Source organism: Anolis carolinensis, chromosome 1, assembly GCF_035594765.1.
Source record: "Anolis carolinensis isolate JA03-04 chromosome 1, rAnoCar3.1.pri, whole genome shotgun sequence".
Classification (NCBI taxonomy): Eukaryota; Metazoa; Chordata; class Lepidosauria; order Squamata; family Dactyloidae; genus Anolis; species Anolis carolinensis.
In genome coordinates, this window is record NC_085841.1 from 144,393,251 (window position 1) to 144,403,594 (window position 10,344).

The window sequence follows — 10,344 nt, forward strand, 5'->3', positions numbered from 1 at the left end:
GGTTGGTGAAACTGCAGTTCCCAGTCCCAGGGCTACAAGGCTTGTACTATACTTTACTGCAATATGTTGTAGTAGTTCAGGTGTACTTCTTTTTCACAGTTTAGATTAGGAAAAAAGATGTTGGAATAGGCTGATCAGCGGTTCTTACCTTTAGGATTCACAGATACTAACTTCCATCAAATAAGTAAGCACTGTACATATTTTAGATTGTGGCTTCTGACAGCCCCTATGGAATCTTGTGAAGGAGCTGAGTCACAAGATTTTTGCTAAACTAGAAGAGTAAGAAAGTTTGCTCTTGCTGTCTTTTGGAAAGTTCTTATACAATAGTGTGAATGTGGTGGCTTCCCTTTAAATTGGTAAAAGAAAAACCCCAAAACAGATATTAAGATTCATGTAGGCATGATCAGATAAAATTAAGTATGATAAAGTCTCCTTTATTTCAGGTAGAACATTAGATTTTCCTTAAACGTTTGTGTTGTTGAAATCGATTGAAGTCAGCAGTGCTCAATTTTGGTTGGATTATGCAGAATCTTTGTTGCATGTGCTCAGGGGAACTAAAAACATTTCTGATTAAGAATTCTCCACACTTGATTGACTGACTGGCCTTTGGAGGAACCGCTTATTGCTGCACATGCAGTGGATCAATATCCTTTAGCTCAGGCCTTCTTAAACTGTGGGTCCCAACCCCCTTAGCTCTGTGTTGGGGTCCCCAAAAACATTCTGAACATATCTCGTGGTTGTTTTAAACATTTATGTGGATCTGTTGTGCAGTGTCTACAGTTAACTACACAGAAAATGCATCAGTTGTATTCCAAAAAAGGGAAATCAACCTGTTGAGTAAGCCTTGCAAATGCTGATTTCTTATCGGTAAATGTTTGATTTTTATACCTATTTTGTATACCTATATACGAGGGTTGAATGAAAAGTAATGCCTCCACCTTCGTTACTTGGGTTTGGATGGGAATATTTTAATAAATCAAACGCAGAAATAATCCTTAGAATGTGCTCTTTAACTACCACTATTCATTTTTACACATAATCACCAGACAATTAGATACATTTCTGCCAACAATGAACAAGTTTTCTGAAGCCGTCATGAAAGAAGTCTACACTCTGTTTCCACAACCAGCGTCTCACAGTACCTATCGTGCACAGATCTTCCGACAGCCAAGCAAAGCAATAATGTGACCCACACGCTCTTGTGAAATGCTGATTATGCTTGAAATTTCTCTGAGTGATATGAAGATTGTCCTGAATCAATCTGTCAACCTTTTGCTTGTGAAACTTGGTGGTTGCTGCCACAGGACGTCCAACTCTTTGTCACGCAGGTCAGATGTTCCCACCTCAACATCTTTAAACTTACTCGCCCAATGATGCACAGTACTCACATCAACACAATCACCATAAACAGCTTGCATTCTCTGATGAATCTCCTTTGGGGTGACACCTTCTGCTGTTAAGAATTCAGTGACTGCACATTGCTTAAGTCGTGTTGACCAACCCTCTGCACAGGGTTCCATACTTCGCACTTTAACAACTCAACCATTCAATGCTAAGGCTTACCGACAAATGGAACTGTAGAGGAGAGTCTACTGAACAAGTCAGTACCTGCCGCATACCAGTACTGCCATCTGTTGAGGAGTTACGAAGGTGGAGGCATTACTTTTCATTCATCCCTCCTATGTTACAAATTCTCAGGCCAAAAGGGATCCTGAGTGGAAACGTTTAAGAAGCCCTGCTATAGTCAAATGAGTGCATTACTCCTTACTAAACATTAACATAGGGCTGGGAATCATGTGGTCCTCCAGATGTGGACTTCACAACAGATATAGCTGACATTTTCAATGATGCAGTGTTGTTGGTAGCCGTAGTTCACCGACATCTGAAGGAGTGCATAATTTCTGACCCTGCTTGAATATTACATCTCATTAGCTGAATGAATAAGACACTAGAAAGGCAAGTGTACATATTGGTGAGGCTTGTGGGCGTAGATTGCCTTGTTCTTAAAAGCATTTTCCTATGGCATTTTATCTGTGCAGTTCTTCAGACAGTATACTGTAATATTTTTCCTTGTGTGGATTGCTTTAGTCTCTGAGATGTTCTATTATGATCATCTTGCTTGAAAATGCTAATGCCTCTGTCTTAAATATGTGTATTTACAACACAATTCCATATATATCGGTAAGCACACTTGAGATAACAACTATATGGCTGCTTCAAACATTATGAAATTACTACACAGAAGTCAGTTTGTTGTGGGTAGCGATTAGTGAGCAGCTGTACTATTCCCTTTGCATAATGTGCTTCTGCATTTGAATTTTATAACATTTGAAACTGTCCCCAACGTATTGTTTTTTTCTTAATTCAGATGATATGCATAACTGGACATGTACAGTGATTAAAAAAACTGGCATTGGTGAAATAGACTTTCTGAAGTTTCAGCCTGGAAAGAAATCATCCGAAAGAGTGAAATATGACATTCTTGCTGTAGCCACTGTTATAGTGGTGCTCAAAATCCTGTTCTTTTTGGATGACAAGTATGAGTGGTAAGTGTGTGTTACATCATAACAAAGAAGAGTAGTAACAGCTCAGGGATCATAAAATATAAGTGGTCTCTTTAACTACTTATTAGGGGCCTAACAAATAGAAGTAGGACTAAGTGAAAAGTATCACTTACTTTGTATTTTTATAAATGTGCATAGAATTTGATATTCTCTTGATTATTTTCCTCTCAGTTTGTCAGCCCAGCCAGACTGTCCTTCAGAATCTCAAAGGGGTTGACTTTATCAAACATAGTGCTGCTTCAAGTGATATTTATCTCTCATGGAGACAAAAACACATATAATTTTGCTCACTGGTGTAGTGCTTGTCCTGCATTGACCATGTTGGCTTTCATGTCAAAATGGAACTTCCTTGATGTTAGCAGGAACTTGTATGGACATGTTGTATGCATGTAGAACATCTACATGGAATTGTGTTTTGGTAGCCTCCACCTAGGCAAACAGTTTTAAAATCAGTCCTTAACATTTTGATGGTTTGATCAGAGGTTTTGATGGGAGATAAAAACAGAATGATGAATATGATTCCAATAAAGGTTAAATCTGATGGATGTATTTTTCAGGCAACTGGCAGACATTGCTAAAGAGAAAAACAAGGACAACAAAGAAGGTACAAAGGTCTTTTAAAATTATTTTTGAATTTCTTTTGAATTTTTTATTTCAAAACATTTAAAACATAATACAATTGTCACATCTTCTATTCCCAAATCTATGCTCTCTCTATCTTTCTCACCAAATAGCATTATAAAAATACAGCTCTTGTCACTTCTATTACTTCTACTTATTCTAATTTAATCCATTACATATAATAATTATAGTATATTTTCTAATTGTTCCTCCACAATATTTCTTGGACATTTTGTGGTTTAAATTCGCCATTGCTTTTACACAAAAATCTAATACATGGCTTCCATGTGTTATCAAATAGATCTTCTTTTATTTCTCCTTTTGCTCATCTTAATTTATAGGTTAACTTTGTGATAGAGCTGTCACCCACATCTTGTTTAAGTATTTCTTTATTGATAAATTTTCAATAAAGTCTAGTTTAAGACTACTATTTTTAGCATGCTAGTAGTGATGGTTTGATTGGGGGTAGCATCTGTGAATTGAAAAGAAAAAGATGCTCTCTAACCATACTCAAGCACAAAAAAGAATTGTGTGCGATATGGAGCATATGGTGTTTCCATGTTTCCTATAAGCATTGTCAGAATGATAGTAAACTCTTATGCACTGGAGTTCAAAGTATCTAAAATTTAAAGTTAGTACAGATAAACTGATGAAGCCTCAGTTTTCAAAACACAAGAAAGTTGTGTGGGTGAATGTAAATACAGGTTATGTATCCATTATCTGAAATGCTTAAGACCATAAGTGTTTTGGATTTTGGAATATTTGCATATTCTTCCTCTCACACAATGTTTATGTTTTATATAGTTTGAAGGGAATTTCATACAATATCTTTTGCAAAAATTGAGCATGAAACAGAATGTGTGTACATTGAACCAAAAGAAAGGAAAGTTATCAGTGCCTAAGCCACCCATGTGGACAATTTTGGATTTTGCAATCACAGATAAGGGAAGCTCAACCTGTAATGCAGTTATCTTTCGTTAATCACAGTAAAGAGATCACCAACTGCCTTTACAATTGCAATCTATCTCTCTTGTGAGGCAAATTCTTGTCTTTGCCACCGGCTTTGTTCATGCTAAACAGTTTATATTTTGCATGGTTTTTTTTTTAAACTAACAAGTTTCAGTCAGCAGTAGCTCTTCCTCTCAAGAGATATAACACAGTAGTCAAGGCCAGTGTTTCTCAAGCAGTGCTCCCCCAGGTGTTTTGGACTTCAACTCCCAGAAATCACAGCCAGTTTACCAGCTGTTAGGAATTGTGGGAGTTGAAGTCCAAAACATCTGGAGGAGCACTGCTTGAGAAACTCTTGTCAAGACCATATTTGTAGGGTGCAAAGCAGAATAATTATATTGATGCATAGTACTATGTAGAACAGATCCAACTAGATTCCTTCGAAGAACATCCAGTAATTCATTGGACTCATGGATTTCTTCTGCTGAATGCTAACTATCCTAGAACAGTTGTTTTCAACCTGTGGGTCCTCAGATGTTTTGGCCTTCATTTCACAGAAATCCTAACAGCTGGTAAACCGGCTGGGATTTCTGGGAGTTGTAGGCCAAAACACCTGAAGACCCACAGGTTGAGAACCACTGCCCTAGAATATCAAGAAACAAATAGCATTATGCACCATTGGCATAATACTTTAAAAAAAAATCAGTTCAGGATGTTTTGCCGAGGCTTGGGAATTAACTTTTTAATCAGGTTGACTTCTCTATCTTGCATTATATAGCCTTCTCTATCTTGCACAGTTCTGATGAGGCAAAAATGCTGCTTTTAGTTCCAGGGAAAAAAAGAATTAAGTAAAAATTAAGAGACAGTACATTTCTTACAGGACCTCCAGTTTTCGATATTGAAAAATGGTATGGAGTCATAAAAAACACTCTGGATATAGAACAGAAGAAATTTAATGAAGAAAGGATCAGGTATATTGTTCAGAAAGTAGCAGTCTTTCATTTGATATTGAGAATGTGTGTGATAGCTCTAAACAGAACTGGAAGATAGAAAATAAAATTTAATGACCAAAATTTTTATTAGGAAATCAAATTCTTCTTGTGTAAACCTTTTAGATATACTTTAATATATTTTCCTGACTCCTTTTGCTACTATTAATTTTTTTTTAAAAAAATAGTAATTAATATTTGGGGTAGTAATTCTAATCTTCAGGAGTCCCGGTGACGCAGCGGGTTGAACTGCTGAGCTGCTGAACTTGCTGACCGAAAGGTTGGCAGTTTGAATCCGGGGAGCAGACTGAGCTCCCACTGTTAGGCCCAGCTTCTGCCAACCTAGCAGTTCGAAAACATGCGAAGGTGGGTAGATCAATAGGTACCGCTCCAGCGGGAAGGTAGTGGCGTTCCATGCAGTCATGCCAGCCACATGACCTTGGAGGTGTCTACAGACAACGCCGGCTCTTCAACTTAGAAATGGAGATGAGCACCAACCCCCAGACATGACTAGACTTAATGCCAAGGGGAAACCTTTACCTTTACCTGTGAATTCTAATTTTTAATCTATGCTTGTTTAGGGGTTGCCTCACATTGGCAAGGTTCCTGAATGAAGTCTGCAAATTGAATGTTGGACAAACATGAAGTTTTTCTATTGTATAATATATTCTGCATTTTACACTGTTTTGTTATATATGCCAATAAAGGCTTATTGGATTGGGTGCAGTAGCTCTGTGGCCCTCGGGGTTTAACTAGATGACATGATGGAGATCTGAGCTACATCTCCTCTTTATATTTTTCTATATATGGAGCAGATTGTGTGTTCCTCATCAGGATCAAAGCCTTGAGACCAGAAGAGGTTCACTTTCTTCTTTCATGTTGCTTTCCCAGCCTAGTTCTATTTTATTTATTCTGCCAATTTGCATTCACACAATGGCATACAATATATAGGTGAACGATTGTAAATATATTTTAAAATACTGTAATAGGTTGCGTCCAGATTTAGTTGCATGGGAGTGGCTTGTAGAAACAATTTCCTCTCCCTCTTCACCCTGTGGGGGCTATCCAATACCTCCCCCCAAGTGCTTCTAAGCAGATCAATTAACGCATTGGATGGGATTGTGTTGCAGAAGATTGGGAATTAAGTGGAGGCACATTCTTTGAGCAGAGCCCTGCCATATTGAGCAAGATGTTCCAGTTCTCTCTGTAGCAATTTTGGGAGCCTGAGTGGCATATGGCTGTTCATTCTGACAGCTCCCGTCTGCATGCCTAGGTCTGGATCCAATTCAGTTGCCTAATCACCATTGCAATTTAAGATGCAAAACACAAATGAAATGCATTAAACCACAGGCAGCACATCTCAATCAATCAGCATCTTGAGCCAATCAATCAGCAACAGTTTTAAAGCAGAGACTTTTCATTACATCAGCTATAAAAAGCAGACCGGGGGGGGGGCAATGGCTCTTTCAGACAACGTAATATGTGGGGTTGTGTGTTGAGCTATGATTTTGGGAGACCAGGGCTCAAATCAGAACTCTGTCATGGAAAGACATTGGTGGGTGAACTTGGGCCGGTTGCATTTTTCCAGAGGAAGGCAATGAAAAACCTCTGAAGAATTTTTGCAAAGAACATCCAATGGAACTGTTGCCATAAGTGAAAATCTCCTTGAAGGCCCATAAAAAGGAAACAACAATGACAACCTGTTAGGGTACATGTAACTGTCCCTTGATCACATGTAATCAGAATATGAGTCAAAGAGTTTTTACATTTCTCATATTTTAAGAAAGAATGCTGAAATCAAAGAGGTAGTAACATTAGGTTGTTCTGCAAGATGTCAAGGCCAGAGGTGGGCATAATCCAGAGCAAGAGGGCCGTATCTCCTGATTTGGGGAACCTGAAAAAGGCCACAGGCACACTTCAAAGTTTAAAATATTTTGAATTGTTCATTAATATGGGAGTGGATTTTTGCTGTTTTAAAGTATTTTGTGGGGTGATGTTGGGAGCCCACGGGATCAGTGGGGCCCTAAGGATTCCACGAAGACCCATCAAGGGCTACATACTGTTCATTCTCTCTCCTCCCCTGCTCCACACTAATACCTCAACTTTTTCATCTGCAGGCGTCTATGGAAATGTGAGAAACCGGTATTATTTTCAGCAGCAAAAAAGTATATAGTTCACAAAAGACATCGTAAGTGTGCATGCTATTCCTTTCCCTTTTTTAAAAAAAATTGAAGATAGCAATTTTTCCTGGACAATTTCATGCCCAAACTGCTTGTTCCTTGATAGAACAGAGATTTAGAATTCGATTACCATGATATTTATGGCACAACAAATCTGCAAGGGCAAAGAGGGAACCAAAATTTGTTGCAAGGAACTAGTGACAGACTTGACCTAGTCATCAGTCCTAATCCTTGCATTACCGAATTATGTAACCTTTAAGGCAATGGTTCTCAACCTGTGGGTCCCCAGATGTTTAGGCCTTCAACTCCCAGAAATTGTAACAGCTGCTAAACTGATTGGAATTTCTGGGAGATGTAGGCCAAAACACCTGGGGACCCACAGGTTGAGAACCACTGCCCTAAGGGTTATTCTTCGATTTCTCTTCTTCAAATACTGTAAATAATTTGTCTTCAGCATCTTGGGAAAGAGGAGGGCCCTGCTGTCTTTTTGCACTGTTTACTTCAAGCAAGCTAGAGCTGCGGCACTGTTTTCTGAAAATGCTTCTTTTGATGTAATCCTGAAGAGTATTTAAGCCTTTAGAATATGCATCACAAGGTATCCAAATTCTGCAGGATGATGACACCATTATTATACTTCTTCAAGAAAATTGTGCTATTACTTTACAATCAGCACTACTGCTGAACTTGAAATAGGAATCATGGGTCCTTTTGGATGTTTTTGGGTTGCCACTGCTAGCAGCCCTCATTAGTAAAGCCAGAGATAAGGAATGCCCGGTTCAAAAACATCAGACAAGCCACATGGTTGCCACTCCGCTCCTAAACATTTAAGAAATAAAGTGAGTGTGGAATGTGAGTATGACGTGTAGTGCTTGCTTCCTAAAAGCTACAGGTTTTATCTGTGTGCTGTGATACTAATTTGTGCTGAAGTTTACAGCTATGATCTTCTGTTTTGTTCAGAAATGGTAGTGGACCTTCAAAAGCAATTTCGTACACTGTCCGGCTCCACACCACCACCTGAGAAGCAAAAACCTTCAGCTTTCCAGCTGAATTGGACTGAAGAAAGTACTGACAAGACCTATTTTTATAAGCACAGCCTTGCTGGAATTTTGCCTCAAAAATGTTTCGTATTTCCAGCTCTGAACAAAAACTATTGGTTGGGTACTACTAAGCTGTGCACAATGTAAGTATTTGACACTCTTGTTGGTGATTTGTGCTAGATAGGCGTAGTTGTCATATATACACTATATCATAGTATGTAAAGAATTTGGAATACATTGTGTTGAGTCTATTGTTAAAACAATCATGCAGAAGTCTACATTTTATTAAATTTGCTTTGAATTTTACTGCATTGATCCTGTGAAGCTATCTGAATATATTTCTTCTCATTTACCAGTTTTTAAAAATATTTTAGATGTACAATGTTGTATCTAAGCAAGAATGATGAAATGCACTTCGCTGATCAGATAGCCTCATCAGTGAATAGAGAAATCCCTATTTTCCTTGTTTATGTCATCCAAAATGAAATGACTGGAAAATACTTATGTGGAATAAGGGCTGTACTGGAGCCTCTGGTGGTGGCGCAGTGTGTTAAAGCGCTGAGCTGCTGAACTTGCAGACCGAAAGGTCCCAGGTTCAAATCCCAGGAGCGGAATGAGCGCCCGCTGTTAGCCCCAGCTCCTGCCAACCTAGCAGTTTGAAAACATGCAAATGTGAGTAGATAAATAGGTACCGCTCCAGCGGGAAGGTAACGGCACTCCATGCAGTCATGCCAGCCACATGACCTTGGAGGTGTCTACGGACAACGCCGGCTCTTCGGCTTAGAAATGGAGATGAGCACCAACCCCCAGAGTCGGTCACGACTGGACTTAACGTCAGGGGAAAACCTTTACCTTTACCTTTTACTTTGCTTCTCAGTTATATTTTCCTTAATAGATGCCTTCTATGAACACTAAAAAGATGGATGCATTTTACAGGTGTGACCAATTTTTGTTCTTGATAGTAAGTTAGCTGGTTAAAATAGGAATTGAGTTAGTCTGAGAACAATTGTCACAAAGAGATTGTAAATATTAATTAAAAGCTTAGTTGTAATGATATGAGAAGAGCATTGTTGGATAGACCCCTTTTAATAATGTCATTAGAATAGATTTATGATACTTTCTTCACTTTCGCTTTTTTTTATAGGGGGTGTGGTCATTTTGCACACTTCAAAGAATCAGACTTCCCCCATACCTACCGATTCGTGTTGAATCTGTTCTCCTTCCTTCTGCGAGTACAACCTTCTCTTATCCACGAGGAAGTATGTGTATTGGAGCATAAACTTTTTAATTCAAGACTTTCTCTTAAAACCACAGTGTTCAAAACCTCCAGAAAGTGAATGCATCCTGAGGGAACAGAGTCCTGTAATAACTGAAATGATCCAGATGAAATGGGTTGAATGGTCCATACAAAATGAGAAATTGCAGCTGGGAAGATGTCTTAATCTAATCATTTTTCTCCCATTCAGTGCCAGTAATATTACAAAATTTTCTTTTCTTTCAGTATTGCCTCTTTTTATTGAAAATAAAGCATGTAAAAATTACTTTAATATATTGACTTGTCGCCCTTTTGTAATATTGTTTCTAAAAATAAAAATATTGTTTTTTAATGGTGTGGTCATAAATTTTGTGGCAGGGAACTGTTTTGCTGCTGATTCATGGGCCACAATGTTTTCAGATGACAAAGTATCTGTTGTTTGTGTTATCTGTTGTTTGTTTAGCATTTTAAATCAAAAGTTGGAGCCTTCGGTGGCCTAGGGGATAAAAGCCTTGTGACTTGAAGGTTGGGTTGCTGACCTGAAGGCTGCCAGGTTCGAATCCCACCCGGGGAGAGCGCGGATGAGCTCCCTCTATCAGCTCCAGCTCCATGCGGAGACATGAGAGAAGCCACCCACAAGGATGGCAAACATCAAAACATCCGGGCATCCCCTGGGCAACGTCCTTGCAGACGGCCAATTCTCTCACTCCAGAAGCAACTCCGGTTGCTCCTAACATGAAAAAAAAAATC

At 38.8% G+C, this 10,344-nt stretch overlaps 1 protein-coding gene across 1 annotated transcript in view; it reads left to right on the top strand.

The window, feature by feature from the left end:
- Nucleotides 1-9,946, top strand: part of taf1b (TATA-box binding protein associated factor, RNA polymerase I subunit B) — a 71,851-nt gene extending 61,905 nt beyond the window's left edge. Inside the window, exons 10-15 of the mRNA XM_008117605.3 lie at nucleotides 2,369-2,546; nucleotides 3,122-3,168; nucleotides 5,014-5,104; nucleotides 7,240-7,310; nucleotides 8,260-8,482; nucleotides 9,484-9,946. Of these exons, the coding sequence (XP_008115812.2) occupies nucleotides 2,369-2,546; nucleotides 3,122-3,168; nucleotides 5,014-5,104; nucleotides 7,240-7,310; nucleotides 8,260-8,482; nucleotides 9,484-9,676 (803 nt within the window). The 3' untranslated portion in view covers nucleotides 9,677-9,946. The remainder of the gene's footprint in view (nucleotides 1-2,368; nucleotides 2,547-3,121; nucleotides 3,169-5,013; nucleotides 5,105-7,239; nucleotides 7,311-8,259; nucleotides 8,483-9,483) is intronic.
- Nucleotides 9,947-10,344: the final 398 nt, after the last annotated feature.